This window comes from Rhinatrema bivittatum, chromosome 1 (genome assembly GCF_901001135.1).
Source record: "Rhinatrema bivittatum chromosome 1, aRhiBiv1.1, whole genome shotgun sequence".
Lineage (NCBI taxonomy): Eukaryota > Metazoa > Chordata > Amphibia > Gymnophiona > Rhinatrematidae > Rhinatrema > Rhinatrema bivittatum.
Genome location: NC_042615.1, coordinates 757,555,797 through 757,580,591, shown reverse-complemented (window position 1 = coordinate 757,580,591; position 24,795 = coordinate 757,555,797). Strand labels below are relative to the sequence as shown.

The 24,795-nt window shown below is 39.9% G+C and overlaps 1 protein-coding gene across 2 annotated transcripts in view; it reads right to left on the bottom strand.

Moving 5' to 3' along the window:
• The window catches only part of C1QTNF3 (C1q and TNF related 3), a 96,813-nt gene extending 93,968 nt beyond the window's left edge, over positions 1–2,845 (bottom strand). The window contains exon 1 of one of the 2 annotated variants that reach the window (XM_029579079.1): positions 2,468–2,845. In XM_029579079.1, the coding sequence (XP_029434939.1) occupies positions 2,468–2,761 (294 nt within the window). In that variant the 5' untranslated portion in view covers positions 2,762–2,845. The remainder of the gene's footprint in view (positions 1–2,467) is intronic. The other variant, XM_029579087.1, reaches the window with a different exon arrangement.
• Positions 2,846–24,795: the final 21,950 nt, after the last annotated feature.

Below are 24,795 nucleotides of genomic sequence, written 5' to 3'. Positions count from 1 at the left end.
GTCTACACGCATGCATAAATACAGACTTCTAAATATAACAAGCACAAATTTCTATGATTTTTGTTATAATGAATACATTTAATAAACTGTATATATAAATTATAATTGAGTAGGATGTGCAATAATTCAGTTTGCAGGTAAAGATCAGTGTCTCGCTATCTCTCAACCTTTCATGCAACTAACTAGCTATCATAAACACTTGTTTTCTCCAGTACTGATTACTGCAATGCACTCTTACTAGGACTCCCCAGCTCAACAATAAGACCACTCCAAATACTTCCAAATATTGCAGCCAGAATACTAACAGGAAAAAAAAGAAGGGACCATATAACAGAAACTTTAGCAGAACTACATTGGTTACCAATCGAATACAGGATAAAGTACAAAGCCTTATGCACCATACACAAATTAATATATGATAAAGAAGCAGACTGGCTAAATACAGCCCTATGAGTCCATGTCCCACAAAGGAACCTTCGTTCAGCTAACAAGGCACTACTAACAATCCCTACAGTAAAATCGGCAAAACTAACCCAAGTAAGAGAAAGGGCCTTATCACTGGCTGGGCCCATTCTATGGAACACAATGCCCACTGAACTCAGATTACAGAGTGATATCAAATCCATTAAGAAAACCTTAAAGACATGGCTCTATAAGCAAGCCTTTCCAAAAGAAACAGTGGGGTAGAGAGGGAGAGAGAGAATGAAAAATACAGAAAAGCACAGCTAAGAATAAATGACATCACAATATTATAAATATATAATACAGTTAAGAAGTAGACCGAAATAAAAGTTATCTCAATAACTTTCCTGGACTAATCCACCACTACCCAAAATATTTGATTTTATTAATGATATTGTAACCGTTCTTAATTGGCACTTGTTAGAATGTACGATAAACTACCTATATATACCTTATTTTGTGCCTATTTGTAAACCGTTGCGATGGTACATGACTTAGCGACGGTATAGAAAAGTTTTTAAATAAATAAATAAATAAATAATAAGAATTATAATTACATACTTGTATTGATATGGGGCCTTTCATTCAAACAAGATTCTAACATACTTTGTAAGATAACATGTCAGAGATATACATATATATTATTAGTGTTTTAATAAACCATAGAAATATAGAATTACAGTCAGTGAGATAATTACTTTATTTTTCTTTAATGGAACACTGAGGCATAACAATGAAAACTTAAAATTTAGATAGAAATATAAGGATTATCATTCTTTACTGCTATAAAATGATTGCCTTCTTATTATTTCACTTTAAAAAAATACATTTTTCCCACACATTTATTTTGTTTTGTTTTATAAATATTTTTATACTGCTTTTCTGATCAAAGATCATGCAAGGCAATGTGTAAATCATAAAATGCAAAAGCACTTATAATAAAATAAAAAGAACAATAATAACAGCAAAACAAATAAAGTGGATCAATAGCTGTTATTGATAGAATACATCCTATACTGTAACCCATCATAGTTAAGCAGACTACCGTCACTTCAGGTGAAAAACCAGCCACCAGCACAGTACATTACGTACCAGTATTGTAAACAATAAATGGAATAGTTAATATAATGAAGTAGAAGAGACAGCCATGTGATTGCAATATCTGTATTGAATGAGGTACTATCTTCTTTATTGGGAGGTGTAAAATACTGTGTGTATAGTTTGACATTCTGTACTAAAGACAGGGATTATTTCCAGTCTCCTCTTTCAACTGAATCTGGATTTGCCTCTGTAAACCACTTTGAATGTTTTTATAAAAGGAGGATGATATAGAAATTATTTAAAATTAAGAAACACCTCTGAGCATCAAAAATATGATTAACACATTTTGCTATTTTTCTTATTTAGATCCAGAATTAAATATTATTGCTAAGATAGCAGATTATAATACAATCTATTTTCTGTAAGGGTTAAACAACTTAATAAAACATAGCACCATAGGTAGTCAGATGGACAAAAGTGATAACTTACAAAGAATATTAGAATCCTGTTTTGATGAAAGGCCCTATATAAATTAAAGTATGTAATAATAATTCTTATTATGATAATTAGCTAGCTAATGGACAGACAGGTAGACATTGATCTAATCTTTAATTCGAATTATTGCATATCTTTCTGAATTTGCTTACTGAATCATAATTTATATTAATATTATACAGTTTAATAAGTTTATGCATTATAACAAAAAATCTTTGAACATTGTACTTGATATATTTAGAGATCTGCAATTGTAATATTATATTATACCTTACCTGGCTATGCTATTAGCAAAACTGTTGGATCACCAGTGTAAGCTCACCAATTTATAATTAGCTTTGTAAGTTAACAGTATAATATACAACAGTAGTAAGCCGACTTTAAATAACATATCCTTAGCTTTACATTACTAATCTGAAAAAAAGAGTCATTAATATTTTTGAAGTTGGCAAAAATTGGTTCAGAGTACCTGGACTCTGTATGTGGTAGTCTGTATTAGATCATCTACAGGTACTTCTGGTCTCAGCCATTTTGGATCAGAAGATGTGTTATCATCAACAGTCCTATTTATAGGTTGATTCCGTTTTCCTACTATTTTCATGCTGGAGCTGCTATTACCCATCAGCTGGTGGTGGCTTTGAGTTACTCTGGCCACAGGTTTATAATATCTTCTCCTCACCTCTATGTGCTCATCTTCACACAGGCAAAATGGAAGAATAAGTAAGACCAGCAAGTGCCACCTGATGAAATTCTCCAGTGCCATGCTCCTCAGAAAACTAATGTTTGTTAGGTAGGGAGTTCTCCTGCTGAAGCAGACATACGGTGGTATGCAATCCTTTCAGATATGTTTGACTGTCAAGGGTGATGCCTTGTCTTTCATTAGGTTTTATATGTTTGCAAGCAGCTAGTGCAACAACGGGCAAACATGCCAAAATGGCAGGAAACGTTGTCCAAAATCAGTCATGCCTTCCAACACAAGGCAGTCATCAATCATCACTTTAGCATCACAAGCAAAATTGATTTTTGATGCATTGAATGCCTCGCTTTTTAAATGTACTCCCATGATTCTTATTTGGGGACACGTACAAATGGCATGTTTTTGCTTAAGTGTGAAAAATGTGATGAGAACTGAGAACGTGTCTAATGGGTTTGCTACCCATGATTAGACATGGAAATGCTGGGAATTCAAAGTATAAAATCCTTTTGGAACCATTCACCTTGATTACTGCCAGAAAGCTCTCAGAATTGTACAGAGGAAGTAAAGTCATTCAATAACAATTATGAAACAAAAGCATTAACATTTTCAAATGATTCTGGCCTTGGCCAGTTACTCTTTTACTTCGTATCTGCTTCCACAAGACAAGGGAAATAGATTTCTTTTTAACCTCCCATGAAATGAAGATGAGAGTAAACTGAATCATGCACACAGTAAAAAGCAAGTATCACTTAAGACTTCTACAGTGCAAACTATTCCATACAGTTTCTTGCCCCAAAATTCTAACTGAAGTAAATTAGAAAATAACAGACACATACCATGCAGATATACTGTACAATGACAAGCAAATAACAGAAGTCTGACAAAGACTAAGGGCTATTAAAAAGAAGACAAATTGTGGACAAAGTTCTAGAGCAGTAAACTAATTTTTTTTATAACTCTTTATTTATAAATATTTTGGCATACAAAAAAAAAACCATACAGGAATAAAGAAATACCATACAAGTAGTATAATTTTAGATAGAGTGCTGTTGATAAGTGTCCCAAATCAAGTGATATTTAAATGTCTGACCGTAAACTAATTTAACAGTCTTCTTTCGTTAACTTTTATTTTCTTTAACGTAATAAAGTACACCAGATGCATACAGATAAACTTGGTTTTAGGAATAGCTGTTGGTGAAAGCTATTTTCAGCTGGGGAGCTTAACTTGGTGTGAAATAGTTGAAAAGGCTTCAGTAATAATTGCCATATCCATCAGCATTGGGACTTCAGCATATAAAGGAGTTACCTCGGTGAACATCTAAGCCAGCTATCAGCTAGGAGCAGAGTAGCAGTGATAAATACCTATCTAGCGTGAGGGCATTACAGCTAGTCTCTCTCTCTCTCTCTCCCCATTCCATTTAAGGGCCTCTACACAATTATGGCATAACAAAACTTTTATTGTCAAAAAGGTAATTACTACAACACTTCTTCAATACAAATAATCTGGAACATGCTACATTTTCTTCTTGTTGCATCCATAATATGCTTGCTGATAGTTCATCAATGGGGTTTCTGATCCTTATTTGCCACCTTATTGGATTCTCTTCTCTTATCTGCTGGAAATTAAGTCCCTCTTAGTCTAGAGGTGGGTTCCCTCTTCCTGGGATACCCTATTGCACCATTTCAATGCTCATTTTTGTTGCATTCTTCTTTCTCCTCAGACAAGAACCAGATGTATAACTCTCTCTCTCTCTCTTCCCCTCTCCAGTTTCTGACACATGGGTGGTACGTTTGGGAATATCAGCTGGATTAGCTGACAATACAGTCCTTCACCTATTTCCAGATCACACCTCCATAAATCACTTTGCCTTGCTTGGGCTGCCAAGAAAATAATCACAGGGGATATTCATTGTGGGGCTCCTTGCTACCTACTGCTACTTGAATTCAGCCTTCTTCCTTCCCCAGCCCCTTCTACCAACCGCAACTACTGATAACTCACAACTCCAGAAACATCATTTGGGTTACTATCTTAATCACTGGATTTTACCATCTAGGCCACTGTTAGAGGGAGGACCTAACAAATATGGTTTAATCTCTTCACTATTCTTCCAACCTCAATATGTTCTCCTGTGGAAGGAGCATAGACCCTAGAAAGGGTCTCCCTTACACAGTATTGTCTGAAGTACTTTCATTGCCATGAATAAGCAAGCAGAAGGTGATTAGCAAGATCACAGTGCTATAGGAAAAAATGCAGAGTCCAGGTATCCGGAATGTCTCACGCCACTTTATCAGAATCTTCTGGGGATGAGTATGATTAGTTAGATGATGTATTGAAAAAATTATGAAAGTTGGGGAAAGAAATAAAGAAAAATGATAGTTGTATATCAAAAGCAGATTAGTTGATGAAGGGATATACAGGGTAGGTGCAGGAAAAACACAGGCATTTTCAGACAGCATTAAAGAAAAGAATACTCTCAAAAGATACCAAACATAAGATTGATAAAGATGTACCTTATATTAAAAATGATGAGTTCAAAAGGAATATATTCAGGTATAACAAGGAAATATTTATTTGCAGAAGAGGTAGTGAATCCCTCGAACAGCCTCTCAATGAAGGTGGTAACTGTAAAACAATATCCAAATACAAGAAAATATGACATAAGATCATAGGACAAGATGTGAAGATGAAGCCTATAATCAAGTAGAATCTATGGTATTTCAAAATGAAAGGAAAGGAGGCAGAGGAGGCAAGATAGCATCCTGAAGGGAGCCACGTTTGAGCGCTGCTCCTATACCTTTCTGTTTGGTGCCGGGCAAAGTGAGGGGGTTTTCCTCTATTCCTACTTACTTTGGGGAGCAGGCGCTGATTACCACCTTCATGGACCCCAGAGCTGCATTGGTCGGGGAGTGAACCCCATTCTGGAACCGGTTGGAGGAGAGCTGTCTTCGCTTGGGAGTGAGGTCTCCCTCAGTCCCCCCAACACTAGATCGCCAATGGCTTGGGAGATTCAGCTTCGGGCACATTGCAGACATCGCTGAATGATGTTGTCAGCGTCTTGTTACTGCAGGAGGGAGCACCCGGAGCATTCCCGGAGGCAGTGTTTTTGCCATCTTCGCAGCTGGGGAAAGAAGGAGACTCCCCTGAGTTTGGACCTTCCACTCGTGGGGGTCCCCCAATGTCCTTCCATCCTGATAGAGCCCCCCCCCCCCCCAACACTGGGTGAGCTAAACCTATCTCCGATTAAACCTGTGGTGGTAAAATTAGATTCTCCGTGGGGGCTCACCTCTGGGTTGTCAGTTGCTATTAAATCTTGCAATAGCAAGATGGATTTGCTTACTACCTCTTTAGATTCCAAAATTAAAGCTCGAGGAAACCTTACAATCTTTAAAGTCCTCTGTTAAGCTGGAAGGAGACATTCAGCAAATGAGGCAACTATCAAGGATAGAAATGCTTTATCCAGAAGGCTCGTTATTGGAGAATTTGAATCACTGCTTGAACCTTAGATTAACTAAGTTCCCTAGAATTATGGGAGAACTTCCTTTATCCACATTTAAAAGATACCTTCAGGAGGTGCTTCTTATTCCTGAGACTGAATTTCCCTTGATAAATAAAGTGTATTTTTTACCTATTTCTTCAGTCGAAAGATGCCCACCTGTGGATTCTGGGGATTTTCCATTGGATATGCAGAATGTCACTAATTTTCTTGAATCTTCTGGTTTTGAAATTATCGATCGTCCTACTTTACTTGTTTCACTGATATCTGAACAAGAAATCAGTAAATTAGGGCCGGATTTTAAAAGGGTTATAGGTAGGCTAGTGCACCCTGCGTGCGATGATGCCCGCGGCCTTCCCCCTTTCCCTCCCAGGCCTGTAAGGGAACTTCCCTTCCCCCTAATCTGACCTTCCCACCCCTTCCCCTAATCTATCCCCCCCATGCCCTATCCTAAACCTCCCCACATTTTTATCTCACGTTTGGCTTCTGGCCATGCCCCCACCCCACCCCTGGACTGCCCCGCCCTGCCCCCACCCCGCCCCGGACCACCCCTTTTGTAAAGCCCCGGGACTTAGACACGCCCCGGGGCTTTACGCGCATCACCGGGCCTTTATAAAATTGGCCCGGTGCACGTAACCCCCCCCTACGTGCGTAAATCCTCTTGATTTACATGCATAGGGCTTTTAAAATCAGCCCCATAATATTTTAGCATTCACTCATGAAATAATTGGGAGGATAATTTTCAAAAGAATTTGCCTGAATAATTAAGTTGTTAACCAGATACATTCCTAAGGCTGAAAACTGACATCCCTTCAGTGCTTTTTCCTCTTGGTGAAAAGAGATGGGGTTAGAGCAAAGAAAGCAAAGTACTCACAAATATTTCAGTTTGCAATCCATGGAGTTGATTTTAAAACTAGCATGCATGGTTCCCGGCACGCACACATGGACGCGCCAATTTTATAATATCCGTGTGCACATGCATGTCCGATTTTATAATCAGCGTGCGCATGTGCGGGCAGGTTCGCAACAGGGAGGGATTTTGTAAACCAATGCACGGCGACGAGAGTAGGCCTTCCTCAGTTCCCTCCCAGTCCACTCCTTAATTGGAATGGACTGGGAGGGAACTGGGACTGGAAGGGAACTGGGAACTTCCCTATACCTCTACCTAACCTTTCTACCTTTTCCCCTTTCCTCTCCAATCCCTAACCCCTACCTACCCACCCACCCTATTTTTTTTTGTTTTCTAACTTACCTGCTCCTTTGGAGCAGAAGTAAGTTATTCACACCAGCTGGCTGCCGGGAAGCGCTTCCCCGGGACAGGGCCTATTGGCCAGCAACTGTCCCAGCCGGCCCCCGCCCAGACCACACCTCCAGCCCGCCCCTTTTCTCTGACCCAGCACTTCTACGTGTATCGGGGGTTACGCGCGTGGCCAGGCCCTTTCTAAAATGCGCTCGGTGCGCACATGGCCCGGCTACATGAGTAAGCCCCCATTTTAATGCACACAGGCCATTGAAAATTCAGGCGCATATGCATATTTTCTGCTTGTACTTTAGATCTGCTATAAAATAGGTACAAATTCCTATGATAACCTTTAGCTGCTATGCTCCCAAACTCTGGAATGAGGTCCCTCAACCCATTTGTGGTGAAACATCCTAACTTACCTTCTGGAAGAAAACTAAAGCATGGTTATTCAACCAGACCTTCCTTCAGTCCAATCTTACTAGCTAGTACTCTTCACTAGTGTTTTAATCAGTCCCGCTTCAGTTCAACCTATTACGCCAGTCCTACCAATGAGGACTTCTGTTGTAAGGTACTTAATCCCTTCCTCCCCACATGACAGCAGTCCACTCATAGAGAATATATGCAGTAGATATTCTATTCGGCACCATCCAACCACTCCTAACATCTTCCCAATTGACAACTTATCACAAGGTGGTAAATATCAAATTTCAACTAGAATGAATAAAAGGCTTTAGAACTCAGGTGTCCATATAAACTGGCATATAGCCAACAACAGCAAGTTGCTTCTACTTGACTCCATTTCACTTGGCTCCATTTCTTGTCCTGTTTATTGTCCTGGTTTTTAACCCTTGTTTAATGGTTCTTAAATAGTTCTTCCAGTTTAATGTCTGAATGATCTGTTGGATGTACATTGCTTTGAGAGATTACTATAATCTATAAGGTGATTCATAAGCATTCCTAAATAAATAACAATCCCTGTAAAAAAAAAAAAAAGACTAGAGAAATGGATTCAGATTATAAACCCTGCTCACTATGGGGCGGATTTTAAGAGCCCTGCTCGCCTAAATCCACCCAAAACCGGGCGGATTTAGGCGAGCAGGGCCCTGCGCGCCGGTGAGCCTATTTTACATAGGCCTACCGGCGCGCGCAGAGCCCCGGGACTCGCGTAAGTCCCGGGGTTTTCGGAGGGGGGCGTGTCGGGGGCGTGTCGGGGGTGGGGCCGAGCGCCGCGCCGTTTTCGGGGCGTGTCGACAGCGTTTTGGGGGTGGGCCCGGGGGCGTGGTTACGGCCCGGGGCGGTCCGGGGGCGTGGCCGCGCCCTCCGTACCCGCCCCCAGGTCGCGTCCCGGCGCGCTAGGGGCCCGCTGGCACGCGGGGATTTACGTCTCCCTCCGGGAGGCATAAATCCCCCGACAAAGGTAAGGGGGGGGGTTTAGACAGGGCCAGGGGGGTGGGTTAGGTAGAGGAAGGGAGGGGAAGGTGAGGGGAGGGCGTTAGAGGATTCCCTCCAAGGCCGCTCCGATTTCGGAGCGGCCTTGGAGGGAACAGGGGTAGGCTGCGCAGCTCGGCGCTCGCCGGCTATATGTAATCGATAGCCTTGCGCGCGCCGATCCAGGATTTTAGCAGATACGCGCGACTACGCGCGTATCTACTAAAATCCCGCGTACTTTTGCTTGCACCTGATGCGCCAGCAAAAGTACACGAACGCGCCGTGTTTGAAAATCTACCCCTATCTGTTGGGCCATCTGTACGATTCTTATTCTTTTTTTTCCACCATCACTCACCTTACAACTCAGACAAAGCCTGATCCAACCCTGCTCACTACTAGTTATGACAAGGAAGCATGAAATTGAATTGTCATAGCCTTCATTCATACCCACTGGGGATAGAGGGGTTCCCAACTGGGCCTCTTCCATGCCTACTACTATTACTATTATTTTTTCTGTGCTACTATTAGACATAAGTGAAACACTAAAATGAGGGAAAAATAAACACTATACCATATAAATAAATAATTAATAATTTATAAACAATTTACAATAACTTTATTTATCAAAATTATATGGATATAAAACAATTTATAAATATCCTACAGTTAGATCGCAGGAAGTGTCATCCCAATATACCCAATTTAAAAATGTCACCGTTGTGACATTTGATGCTCCTGATCCTGTGCCTGTTCCTGTTCCCAACAAAGAATTCTCTGTTTCACACTTGCATACAGTTCTTCTTCAGAGGAAATACGATTCTCACTCCAATTCTCCATGTCAGTATATAATTAATAAATAAATAAATATCTACAATGATAAACCCCAATATTTCAATAAAGGTAATATTACTATCTAACATCAATAAATCAAAAACTCATTCATATTTATCAAATATAGACCATCTTCTTTTAATTCTTCGTCAAACTACCAACATAATATAAAGGGAATGACTGCATATTGCTAAAACAATATTCACTATCCAGGGGAATTCATATTCCAACTGTAAAGCAAATAAGGAAACAAAAGATTAAACCTTAAATATGAAAATATAAACTAAGAAAATATTTAATTTGCCACTCTCAAAAAACATGGATCATGATGACATCACAATGCAGCATCAACATCTGTCATACGTCCATTAAATAGCAATACTAATTATCATTAATCAACTTTTAATCACTTAAATAAATTCCATCAGCCTTAATAACTAATGAATTTTAGAAAGGCAGACCATCTTTTATTTTTTTGTTGCTATTAGACATACATAGCAGGCCAAACATAAGACTCATCTTCACAAATTCAAGCATACTCACCACTAAAACCCCATCCTGCTCCCCAATACCCTAGTCCGACCACACACTTATAAACACAATCCTCTCTATACAGAAATTGGCAACCACCCCTACACACCTCAATCATTCCTCCCAATTCCGAAAACCTTGCTCCAGAGAGGACCTAATCACTTCCTGCACTGACATCTTCAATAAAATTGATCTCACAAACCCTTAATCAGCACTTGCCTCATGGAACAAAACCACTAAAGACATTGCCGACAAAATCTGCCCGCTTACTACAAAAAATGTAAACCCATCCCGCAGCAACAATAAAGCATGGTTTTCACCGGAACTAAAAAAAACTCAAAAACAACTTAAGAATCAAAGAAAGAAAATGGCGAAAACATCGCCCTCATTGCTTGCCTCATACAAGACATCCATGCATGAGTATAGGATTACAATCCTCAAAACAGAATGTGATTTCTACGCCCTCAAAGTTCACGATTTTCAGTACAATGCCAAGGCCCTCTTCTCACTCATATTCGACCTAACCAAAACTGTCCCCTCACAGAGTTCAATATCTGACTCCAAAAGCAAATGTGATGACCTAGCATCTTTCTTCCACAACAAAATCTCCAAGTTTACAGTAAATTTTGACACCGCCTTCTCCAATGCCTTACCCACTAACACTATGGTCAGCCTTGACTGCCTCAAAACCACATCTTCATCTGAAATAGAATCCCTACTAAAGAAAACCAAATCTTCTACACACCCCTCTGACATCATCCTGACCAAAATGCTTTTAACCATTCCCAAAATAATAGCCAAAATCCTCTCCAAGATCATCAACTGCTCCCTCACCCATGGCAGAGTCCCCACCGCCCTTAAACAAGCAATTGTGAAATCCATCCTAAAGAAACCCAGCCTCGACCCATTAGAACTCTTTAATTATCGCCCAATTTCAAACCTCCCTTTCATAGCCAAAATCACAGAAAAGGTAGTCAGCCTTCGCCTCTCAGAATACTTATATACACACAGTATTCTTTCCCCGTCTCAGTTTGGTTTCCATAAATTCTTCAGTACAGAAACTCTCCTAATATACCTCACAGACACCTTACTCAAAGGCATGGACAACGGTCACTCTTACCTCCTTGCTATGGTCGATATTTCATCCACTTTTGACACTTTGACAAAATTCTACTAAACCAACTCACTGATATAGGTATTACAGGAACTGCTCTCCGCTGGTTTGAATCTTACCTTGAAAATAGACACTTCAAGGTCAATTGGGCAATAGTGAATCTAACCCCATCAACCTAACCTGAGGTGTACCCCAAGGCTCCACTCTATCATCTACCCTCTTCAACATCTACTTTTTACCCCTCTGCCATCTCCTATATAACTTAGGCATCATCCACTTCTTATACGCGGATGATGTCCAAATTATTATCCCTATCACTGACACATTAGCCAAGTCTTTAAAGATCTGGGACAACTGCATCAACTTGATCAACCACCTCCTCACTAAACTTAATCTTGCACTCAACACCACCAAAACAGAACTCCTCATCATTTCTCACAATACACCCACCTCCAACCCCACACTCTCTAATACCGTGCCCCTCCCAGCTCCTGTCTCACAACATGTACGTAATCTTGGTGTTACCATTGTCAACCAATTGAACCTAAAAACCTTCATAAAATCCACTTTGAACTTCATGTTTTAAAGAAACTAAGACCCCTATTACATTTCAATGACTTTCGCACTGTCCTACAAACCATTATTTTCTCTAAGATTGTCTACTGTAACTCCCTCCTCCTGGGCCTCCCGTCCGCTACCATCAAACCCCTCCAAATTTACAGAATGTGGCCTCCAGAATACTTACTAATACTCATAGAAAAGACCACATCACGCCCATCCTAAGAGACCTCCACTGGCTCCCTATCTCCTCCAGAATTCTCTACAAAACCCTCAACCTTATACACAAGACCATACACAATCAGAACATCAACTGGCTAAATGACTCACTCCATTTCAATACATCCAGCAGACCAACCAGATCTGCTTATAAAGGAACCCTTCACATACCCTCTCCTAAAATCACACAACGCTCCTCCACTAGGGACAGAGCACTCTCAATAGCAGGTCCCATAAACTGGAACTCAATGCCAACTGACCTCCGCATTGAACTTTTCACACAGAAATTTAAAAAAAAAAAATTAAATGCGGCTCTTCAAGCTAGCCTACACCTAATCCTCCACCACCCCTCAGCACCCTCCTTTCTCATCCGTGCCCCCCCCTGCCATCCCCTACTCCATCCTTTCCTATCACTTATTAAGTTATAGGTACAATGCCCTCAACCCCTCCCCCCTTGTCAACTGCTTATTTTCTGCTCTAGAAATTTCGATCCCCCTTTCACGTTTATTTAGCACTGTCCAAAGTTACTAGTTATTACTATTTTATTGTTACTACTATATTAACAGTTATTCATCTTTCTCTCATCATGTTATGAACCTTTTCTTATCATGCTATGCAACCAAATTGTTCCATGTAACTGTTTCACTCATTATTTTATCTAAACTGTTCCATGTAAACCGATTCTATGTGCAAACGGTTATCAGTATATAAAAACCTCTAAATAAATAAATAAATAAATAAATAAATAAACAAACATCTAAATAAACCTCTAAATAAATAAATAAATAAATAAACATAAAAATGTTGCTGTCGTTGCTGTCATTGCTGTCATTGCTGTCATTGCTGTGCTGGAATCTGCTAGGATTGTGTACAAACATGCAACAATCCCAGGGACATAAGGGCCTTTGCTAAAGTACCATGTGAGTAGGAGGGCAAGTTTTGAAGTAGGGGGAGGGAGGGAAAGGAAAGAATGGAAAGAGGCATTGGGTGGCTTGGGTACTTGCCGGGTACTTGCCAGGTTCTTATGGCCTGGATTGGCCACTGTTGGAAACAGGATGCTGGGCTTGATGGACCCTTGGTCTGACCCAGCATGGCATGTTCATATGTTCTTATGCATTTGTCTGACCAGAGAGGGGTTGGACAGTGGCAACAGAGAGCTCAAAATTCAAAGAGATCTCAGTGCTTGATTTAAGGCACCTATATTCAACATTTTAAGGTGCCTTAAAATAGCTGACTATATATGTCTAAATGCTTTTTAATTAAGATGTCTTGAACAGTTGAATATAGGCATGTAAATAAGGCTTTTAATTAAGGTAGCTAATCTTAGGCTCTTTAAATCAGTTATGGTTACATCTGTTGTTAGGATAATTGTGGTTATTATAGAATCAATAGAAAACATTCATCTGTACATTCACTTTCACTTAAACCAAATATTTTAAAGAGGGACCATCATACTACCCCGCAAATACTGAGGCCAATATTTAAAGGCTTTCAGTCTTTTCACCGCTCGGGGTGCACCTTAATCATAGGTCCAAAAATGTAATTTACAGTTTTCTTTTAATTTAAAAAATGTTTATATAAAAAGAGATACTTCCCCCATTTGGCATAACCCGACATGATATCACGTTTCGCATATGCTACCTCAGGGGCTGCCAGTATAACCTCTTCAATTGGTGGAACAATGTATCTCAAAAGGCTATTGCTCTGAAATAAAAAGAATATTTTTATATTATAAAATGTAAACAACCTTTAAATTACATTTTTGGACCTAGGATTAAAGTACACCCCAAGTGGTGAAAAGACTGAAAGCATATAAAAATTGACCACGGGGTAGTATGATGCTTGCTCATGAAAATATTTGGTTTAAGTGAAAGTGAACGTACAGACGTCTGTTTCCTATTGCTTATTGACATCTCGTCTACATTGTTTTTTATTCTATTATATGATATATCTATTGTAGAATCAATACATGCTAAGTGCTGATCCAAACACATAGTGCAGGGAATTGCAAGTAATATATAGACATCAAAACCAACAAGGCATAGAGTTTTTATAATCATAAACAGCACAAAAGCATCAAAACATCCAAGTCATAGAGTGCAGGTAATTGCAAACAGCACACAGACATAAAAATGGCTTGGCAACTGTTAGAAACAGGATACTGGGCTTGAAGGACCTTTGATCTGAACTAGTATGGCAAGTCTTATGTTCTTATGTTTAATGTAAAAATCCTAAGGCACAGAGCACATGAAATCAGAAATAGCACATAGGCATGAAAACTCCCAAGGTATACAGTGTGTGGAATTTTAAACAGCACAGAGGCATCAAAACTCACAAAGTATAGAATGTAGGAAAACACAAACAGCACAAAGGCCTAGAAAGCAAGGAAAGAAAAGCAGGAAAGAGGTGGGTGAGAGGAGAAACTTGTAGTATTTTTCTTTTTTTTCCAATTTTTATTTTGGATACAAAATACCCCAGTATAACTAAGAAAGAAGTAGAGGAGGAGAACAAAGCTGGGATTATAGAGAAGTAGAACAAAATAGTAAGGTGGAGAACCATAAAAGAGGAGGGATGGAAGGAAAAACTTGAATGGGTTTTTCTTTTTTCACATTTTTATTTTAGGAACAAAACACTCCAGTATAACCAATAAAGAAGTAGGGTAGGAGAATTAGGCTGGGATACAAACAGAAAAAAAGACAGAGGCCTCAATACCTGTGATACACTAGGGGAATGGTAGCTAGACATAGTGGCAGCTTACCTCCAAGGTGGTATATCTCGGTAATGGCAGGTAGGCAGAGAATCAGAAAAACCTCCTAGAATCAGAAAAACCTGCCTAGCTGCCATCTAAAACATGGCAGCTAGGCAGAGTGGCAGCAAGACCTCCAAGGAGGTACACCTGGGGTATGGCAACTAGACATAGTGACTACAGGATCCCTAAGGTGGTACATCTGAGGCATGGCAACTAGGCAGAATTTCAGCAAGACCCCTAATGTGTAGCGTTAGAGGCATGACAGCTAGGCAGATTGGCAGAAAGAACACCAAAGAGGTTCCATATCAGGAATGGCAGGTAGGCAGAGCAGCAACAAGTTCTCTAAGGAGATTTCAGTCATCTTGCCATTTGTATGGGAATTCTGGAAAGCCTAGGAAAAGCAGATTGATTTTCAAAAGAACAAATTCTCTATCAACTCTAGTGCTAGCATTGAACGATGAGGACTCATGATGCCCTCTGCCACTAAGAAGACACATTCACTAGGCATACTGGTTGGTGGGTAGTAAAGATAATGCTGATCCAGTTAGTGTAGCTGGGTTTAAAAAAGGTTTGGATAAGTTCTTAGAGGAGAAGTCCATTAACTGCTACTAATCAAGTTGACTTAGGGAATGACCTCTGCTATTACTGGCATCAGTAGCATGGGATCCTCTTAGTGTTTGGGTACTTGCCAGGTTCTTGTAGCCTGGTTTGGTCTCTTTGGAAACAGGATGCTGAGCTTGATGGACCCTTGGCAATTTCTTATGTTCTTAAGTTCTTATCTTGGCCAGGTCTGTCCAGAAAAGTGGAATTGTGTGCCCAGTATGCCAGCGGATCTGTGTCCATGTCCTTTATGGTCTCTGGTAGATAGCATGTCACAGAAATTTCTGCTGGGGTTTCCTTTGCTGAGGTGGAATGAGCATCTCTCTTGCCAGCTACTTTAGCTATGGCCTATGTCAGAAGAGATGATTCTCTAGGGGCAACATGGTTTTGGGGTATTGAGGTGGGGTAGGAAGGGTAGCTGACAGGTTGCTGCTCCTACTTGTTCTACTCTCTGGGGAGGCCACTCTTTCCTGTGCTACATCCCCACTGTGCCTCTTCTGGTGCTCTTGTTCATGCACCCTAGCTGCCAGTATCTCTTTCCACTTGTGTACCAGTTATGCTGCTGCAGTGAATCCAGAAATTGCAACATCTTTGCTTCCATTCCCTCTTGCTCATGGAAACCCTCTAACTTTTCCTCCAGAATATTTACCACGGGAATGACCGTTCCCAGAGTGGTTCTTCTGGAACTCAGATCCTCCATGGTTTCCGAGAAAAGCTTCAGGTTTTGTATCAGCTGCCTCATCACTACTAATTCATGATGGCCCAGGGGACGATGTACACCTATCTCTGTTTCCAGAGATCATGAAGTTATGTCTGCTGCTCCACTAACCACTACAGCATCAGATAATTGGAATTCCAGTGGGTACCAATATATTAATCAGTTTCTTATGAGGCTTCCCAAATTCTTCCTACTTCTCTTGGAGAAGCTGCCCCCTGCCTTTCACACTTCAATGGAAATGCCCTGCTATTTTTCTGCACCACTCTATCATGTCCTTCAGGCTGAATTCCCATGGTCCTTGGGCCCCAGCTCCAGGGCATCCATCACTGCCAGGTAGAGCAAGTGTGCAAAGCAATGAGAAAGCCCCCATCTTCCATGCCTGCATCATATTTTCCCCATTGTCTGTCATAAAGAAAACTGTGTGAAGACTCCTAGACTCTTTGGTCTAGTTACTAATTCTACATTATCTTTTAATGACTGATAGAATATTGCAAGAGGTACGAGGGATATCCATCACCTGGGTGTGCTTCAAAGCCCACCTGCACCCTGATGCTCAGTCCCCACTAGAGCTGCTGCCTGCCCCTGCCTCAGCTGGGTAACACCAGTGTGTTGTCAGGATAAGATAAGCATGTGTAGCATTCGCGCTGGTCCAGATATATCTGTGAAATGCATGCTACTCCCACCTTAGCCAGCTGTGTCTGCATGCAACTAAGGTACTGGTTGTATAGGGTGGAGATAACATGCCTACTAAATGTGGTCTTGGAAGCAGAGGCTTAAAGCCCATGTTCTCCACTACCTGGTTATCCAGGGAAATGATTTCCATGATGCCCTGTGGTACTACTTTCGATGCTGCCTGCTTCTTGCCCCAGGACAGTGATATGGCCTAATACTCATTTCCTCTATGGTAGATTGCTGCTGTAGACATGGCAGAGGGCTGTTAGCCTGCCACTTTTCTGGTAGAAAGGGCCATGGAATCACCTTAGGCAAGAGTTTTCTCCATTTCAATTCATTTCATCCTGCTTTTGCTATTAGTTGCAAAATCCCCTGTCTAATACTGCCACCTTCCTCTGATGCCAATGCTAGTGGGGGCTGGTTCTGCAGTTGATGCTGCATATCAGCATTTGTCAGAGGCCCTCGTATCTTCTCTCAACTGATGGCCTTACTGCTATGAGTACACTAACCAAAACATAGGTTCTCCCCTCTGTTTAAAATGATTCCAAACCAGGGATATATTGTACAATCTCTTTTCTGTATTCTTTAGGACTTCTGTTGCCACTGGATTTTTGGTTGAGGGTGGATCATGAAGAAAAAGGCAAGGGGCATTGCTCATGCTCTTTATATGCACTGTCTCTCTTCCTGCATATTTTTTCAGTACCATCAGTATCATCTATCTTCCACATCACCTCACTAAATGATAAGATGCTACTGACTAATCCTTCCAAATTGTCTTCAGCTACTCACTCTTCTATTTCTGATTCAAACAGAGAATCCCAGAGAAGATTCTTTCTCAGAATCAGTTGTTGAAAATAGTGCCTCCATTGCCTCAGAAGCAGTAACCATAGATGTGTGTGCAGCTAGTTTGGGTGTTGCACTTCTGCTGTCCTGTCCATGCCCATGCCCTTGCTCTGATAATGCCAGCCTCAGATGGCTTTCCCACCTTTTGCCCCTGCTCCAAAAAAAGAGGGAATAGGAAACAGTGACATATGCATTCCAAATTTCTATTTCTTCTAGCATGAACTGGCTTTCACTATTTGCATTCTGTGGCTAAAAATGTATCTTTTAAGTTTATGGGCAAGACTCCCTTTTTTCTCACTGTCACTAGAACTACTTGTACCTGTCACTAGTACTACTTGTACCTCTCACAGATTGGGCTGGCTCTTTGCAAATCCTCTACCTTGCCATTTCCTCCAAGGCCCTTTCCTCGCTGTGGCATGATAGAATTTGTAGTGCCTACTTGAGGTTTTGATATCACAAAAGAATTTATTGATACTGTACCACCATTCACTGCGCACTCTAGTGTGTGCAAAAATGTCTGTCACACACTCAAGTACACAGACACATATTTAGTGCATTTATGTATACTATGACTGAATCCTTTTGCACCCACAAAATATCTGTTAGAAACAGAACCAAGAAGGCAGGCAAGCCTCTTCTCTTCAGTCTACGCACAGATAAGTTCACTGTACTGCTGAGTCACATGGAGATAGAAAAATCACTGGCATTGCTTCAATCTCCACTCTACTCTGGCTCTCCCCCCAATGAATATAGAAAGCAGTGCCATTATCTCTCTGTTTCTGTCAGAGTAAGACACCAGTGACCGCAGCAAAGAAGATGAGAAAAATCCTTTTTTCTAGTGCTTTTTTTAAACTTTGAGAGAGCTTCTGAAAAGAGATTCTTCTCTGCAAACTGCCAGAGAACAAGTAGATTTTCTTGCACACGCTCAGTCTTTTCCATGGAAAGATGCCAGCATCACTTAATCTAGATAACAGCTATAGGCTAGTTAAAAAGATTGTTCACCATGATTTGTCCTCCATCTGGTCTCCTTGCCAACTTGCCCCACCTCAGCTCCCAGAAGGCTGTGATGTCACACAGGCAAGCTATAGTTATATACCCTACACTTGTTTATTTGCTCAGCACAGCCATAGCCGTGAATGGGGAACATAAAGAAATATGAAAATTTTTGTTTAAATTCATAGATACACCCTCTATTTCTATTGGCATTCTACAAATGAAACAAAATGGACTCATTCATTGCATCTTACACATTCATTTCAAATGAATATATATCCCTAATAAATTTATAACAATGAAAATATTTATAGCAAACTGTGCTTGAACTATTCCCTGGGATATGGCAGGATAAGGTTACTGATGAGTTAGTATTAGTATAGCTTATCCAAAGCTGAATTTACTCATTGAATTGCTGGTACTGCTTGCTCCACAACCCTCCTCTATGGAATATCTGGATGTTAGGAATAGTTTTGCTTGTTGCTGCAGTTCCTGGCTTTTTTTTCACTGAAAATCACTTTCTTTCTGGCTTTCAAACACTTTGGATTAGGAACTATTTTGGCTTACAACTAGCTCCCCTCTCTCAAGTCTTAGGACTCCTTTTCCCAAGCTGTACTTTCTGCTCTCTGCAAGAGAACTTCTTTCCTCTGTCATGCACATCTTCTGTCTCTGTTTCCTTTCTCTACCTTAGCAAGCTGAAAACACAACTCTTTTCTTCTAAGTTCTCTGTACTGTCACTATCTACTGGCAGAAACCAATAACTGCACTCACTAGTATACTATTCTCTAAACCAGAGAATGTAAATACTCCTGCCTAAGGCAGGTAGTAGGGACAAGGGGTCTCTACATAGAATAGAACATCAAGGGAAGATATTGCAATAAGGCTGAAAATATATTCTGCATTCAAGAACAGGAGCAGAGCTCCCAGTTACAAGATCCTCATGAGATGACAAGTTTTTCTAGTGGCCTAGAGACAGGTCATCCTGTCTCTAACATGCTTAAGCAGTGAGGTTTTATTTTATTTTTGGGAGGCCATATTTGAATTTGGCAGCATCAAATACTTTCCAGTGTTTTAAACAAGCTGAATTTCTTGATCATAGAAGAGAACATAGTTTTGAAAACCTTCAGATTTCACATAGCTGTGACTGAGTCATCGAGAAAACAGAGCATTAATTTCCTCTGGCATTTCAGTCACCAAATCATGAGTTCTCAGATCTCTTAAGTCTAGCCAAAGCCTGGTCTAAGGAGCTTCCTGAATGCGTGAAATTGGAAAGTCTTTCCGCATGAGTAATCAGAGCACACTTGGCCACAAAGAGAAGGAACTGAAAGAGCAGGCAGAGCTTCCAGTAGTTTTATTTTATTTCATAACAATAACAACAACAACAAAAAGAACATTCTTCCTAGGCTTTTACTCGTATGCCTAGGTTTATTTCTTGATTTATATTTTTTCTAACACCACATAAATTGTTTTAGAATTATGCATGTTTTATTATGTACCATCCTAGATAACATGGTTTTACAGGAGGTTTATAATATCAGCATAGTCTTTGTTCCCCCAGCCCCTTCTGTACATAAGTTCCTGTAGAGTTCGTTATTGAAATTTAAATAATCATGATTGTTCACTGTAAGCTCCACTAAGTTCCTCTTTGCGCCTTCACGTTTTTGTTAATTGTTAATTGTTTCAATGTAAACCGCCAACGAGGCGACAGTTTCTTCCTTGTAAACCGGTGTGATATGTATACTTTACAGGAACATCGGTATATAAAAATCAAAAATAAATAAATAAATAAATAATATTTTAATAAATGAAATGAAACGATGTAGCATATATAGCCACACAGTCGGGACCATTACACTTTTTTCTTTAGGGAGGCTCCATTTATAGGGAGGGTAATTTTATAACAACGAAATTCCCGTGGGGGTCTCCGAAACGAAGCCCGACACGAAATTTTTACTCGAAGCACATCTCTATTAGACATTGCTCCACCCACATTCAGTCCCATTCCCAGACCACTATCACACTACTGTCTAGTTTTCAACCTCATTAATGTGGATATATGCATGCTTTATTACATATGGCTTTCAGTACGCGTTTTAGCGCGCATATCTGAATGGATATGTTTTGCATGGATTTTCTGCACTTATCTCATTTGCATACTGTCCCCTTATTATGTCCCATGGAGATGCCTGCTTTTTCTGTTCATGATAAAAAAAAATATATATGAAGACAACTAGCACTAATTTCACTGTGCGTCTTATTACATCGGCATCAAACCGATACTTAAAAACCTAAACTGGCTTCCCATCCATTATAGAATACTGTTCAAGACCTTGACCATCATCCACAAAACCATCTACCATCATTCCTCACTCCAACTCACAATCCCACTCGAATTCCATACTTCCACCAGGCCGATTAGATCCGCTTACAAAGGAACTCTCCAGGCGGACCCACACAAATCCTTCTTCCACAATTCCTTTCAAAAACGAGCACTGTGCTCTGCGGGACCACATTTATGGAACACACTACCCCCAGGTCTACGCCAGGAACAATGTCTTCTCTCCTTTAGAAAGAAACTGAAAACTTGGCTGTTTTCTCAAGCCTTCCCCTGATGAGACACTCCCCAACTAGCAATGACTCTTACACCCCCTTATCACCTTCCCTCCTCGCCTCGAGCCTATAACCCTGCCTGCCACTGCCCCATCTCTAGCCCTTGTCGTCTCCCCGGTATGATGCCTCCCCTACCACTTATCTAAAGGAATCCCTTAAGTTTGAATCTCTTAGTTAATTTAACTGCTAAATTAGCTTCCTGCTAATTAATTGTTTTTTGCTATCTCGAATGACTTTTAGAAGCGTTATGTTAATCTAATTCTTTTCTTTCAATTGTCCTGAATTGTACTCCCTGTTCATTGCAACTTTCTTTCATTCTGTTAATTATGGTTTCCCCTGGTTTTGTTGTAAACCGGTACGATAAGCCTTTGTCTTGAGCATCGGTATATTAAAATAATTTAAATAAATAAATAAATAAATAAATCAAAGAGTTTAGGCTCCTAATTGTTGTAATTAGGCCCCTAAATTGGCCCTTTTTTAAAATTTGCTAGGGCTCGTTCCTAAATTTAGGATCTTCATTTCATTAGGCTCCAAAATTTAGAAAGTGGATGGCTATGGGGGCAGAATTATGATAGGAAAACAAAGTTAGGAGCTTAGCACTGATTTTCAGGAGCTTAAATCTAGGTAAATGACTAGCATTCCTAAACTTTAAAGTCCATATTCAGTCACTGACAAGAAAGCAGAGTTAGCCAGATAAAAAAAATAAAGTTATTCTGGTAACTTTGGAGGGATATTAGGTAGTGCAGCCTTACTATTGAATATAGAAGGCTAGCTGGATAGCCATATAAATTTAACTGATTAACTTTAGGAAAACTCTATTGTAAAACCAGAGTTTTGCAGATATGTTATCTGGCTAACTCTGAATATTAGAGTTATCTACAAAAAACATGGGGCACCAAACTATTGTATCAAAACCCAGAATCGATAATACATTACATACAAATATTCCAGGAATCAATTTATACTTTTATCACAAAGCCATTTATATCACCAAAATGGAAACACAATTTAAAGCAATTTTATTATATTCTTAGTGAGTCCAAAATTGTAGGAAGTATAAAAAACATTTCAAAATAAATTGACAGATAAATAGTACAATCAAGTTGTCAATATCTTTTTGTTATTCTATTATTTTTAAATTCCCCCTCAACACAAACACATCAAATAGGCTTAAGACTTGGTTGCTTAAACAAGCCTTTCCAGACCCTAACTGATTCTTAGCATCAACCATAGAAAGACCCTTCAGTATACTATAAATAATTATACCTCTGTCTGTTAAGTTACTATAGCTTTGTTTCTTCTTCCCCCAGTTGAACAGGCTTGTTTTTATTGTAACTGCATTGTCTCTCTTCACTTGTTCAAGGTTCAAAGTTATCACTCCCCCTGTTATTTTGTAAACCAGTATGATGTGATTGTATCATGATTGCCGGTATAGAAAAAACTCTAAATAAATAAATAAATAAATAAGTAAGTAAGTAAGTAACTTATCCTAAGAAAGTAAACAGTTGCTCCAAAGAAATTCGCAAAACTTGTGCTGTATTCATGCCACTGCTTATTACCAAATTTAGTAGCATGGGATCTTCTTAGTGTTTGGGTAATTGCCAGGTTCTTGTGGCCTGGATTGGTCACTGTTGGAAACAGGATGCTGGGCTTGATGGACCCTTGGTCTGACCCAGTATAGCAACTTATGTTTATATGAATGTTCAAGTTTATGCTCCAAAAACAGCTTTTGAAACAATCATGTTGTTCAAACCTTGCAGCGCTCTAACACAGTTATGTTTCACCTCTTAAGGCGTTTTCAAGGAGGCCCAGTCACACAAAAAAGGACTAGATATATCTCAATGTGTCTTAACAAAGGCACTCTTCCTCACCAGCAACTGTAATTTTCATATTTGCTGTTGTTTGCTCCACTCTAACATCTTTCTCTTGTGTATGTTCAAACAAAGACAATCGATATGCAGCAATCCTTCTTATTGCACCATTGTTTTGATATCCATCATGTGGAGAGAGACGTCTGCTGGATGCAACAGAGTCCTAAAAAGGCAGAGTTAGCCGGCTAACCTAACTCTTCCCAGAAATGCCCCCGGAAAACGCCTACATTATCTGGGTAAATTGTAGCCAGATAATGAGATATCTGGCTAATGTTTAGCTGGATAAGCTTCCTAAAATATTCAAAAGTTGGAATTTAGCTGGAAGTTAATGATGGGTGGGGCAGCTAGTGTACACTTAGGAGGGGTTTCTATACTTAAAAGTAAATGTAACAATTTTGATGAATTCATATGTTCAATCTTCATATTAACATCCATACTCTCTCAGGATTCCCTTTAGCTTTACTGACTATTAGTAGTAGTGAGTAATAAAATAAGACCACCAACCTGGATGAAACCAATAATCTATCAAGCCTAGCATCAAGTCCCTGACAATTGCCAATCTGGGTCACTTAGAAGTGCCTGTTCCATAGAAGTGGGAGGTAGTGACACCTAAGGCTTTCTGACTGATTAATGATTAATATACCTGTCCTCTTTTGGAAACGTATCCAAACATTTTTCAATCTCATCTGCTAGCCTTGATCATAATCTCTGGCAACAAATTCCACAGTTTAATTATGCCTTGACTGAGGAAATACTTTCTAGAATTTGTTTTAAACCTGGTACTAGTTAGTTTCATGGCATGTCCCCTAGACCTAGCACTATTTGAAAGAGTAAACTTCCATTCTCTATCAATCTGTTTCACACTACTTATGATTTTATAAACATCTATCATGTTTGCTTTCAGTCATCTCTTCTGCAAGCTAAAGAGCCCTAATCTTTCTTTATTAAGTAGCTTTTCGATTCCCTTAACCAGTTTGTCATGCTTTTTTGTACCTTTTCTTAGTTCTGCAATATATTTTTTAAGATGTAATGACCAGAACTGCACACAATACTCCAGGTACACTCAAACATGGATCGATATTCCTTAATTTGTTCTCTATTCTTTTCTGAATAATTTATAGCATTCTATTTGCTTTTTTTTAGTCTCTGCCACGCACTGAGCTGAGGATTCAAACCATTATCTACAATGACTTCAAGATCCATTTTCTAAGGTGGGATAGGCAGCTCCGGTCCTGGAGTGCCACAAGCGGGCCTGGTTTTCAGGATAGCCAAAATGAATATGCTTGAGGTATATTTACATACAATGGAGGCAGTGCATGCAAATATACCTCATGCATATTCAATGCGGCCATCCTGAAAAGCAGACCTGTTTGTGGCACTCAAGGACTGACGTTGCCTTCCCCTGCTCTAAAGGTTTCTTTGCACACCTTGGTAATTGACATCCGGTGCTCTTTTCAGCTGTAGCACACAACAGTTTCCTCTCCATACTTCTCTTGTTACCTATGCACCATATTAGACATGCAGTGCTTACTCTCCTCTTTGGGTGTACCAGATGGGCACATTCTCCTTTTCTGAAATAATGCCTAGGTGACACTTGAACATGTTGTTTGAATGAATCGGGTTGTG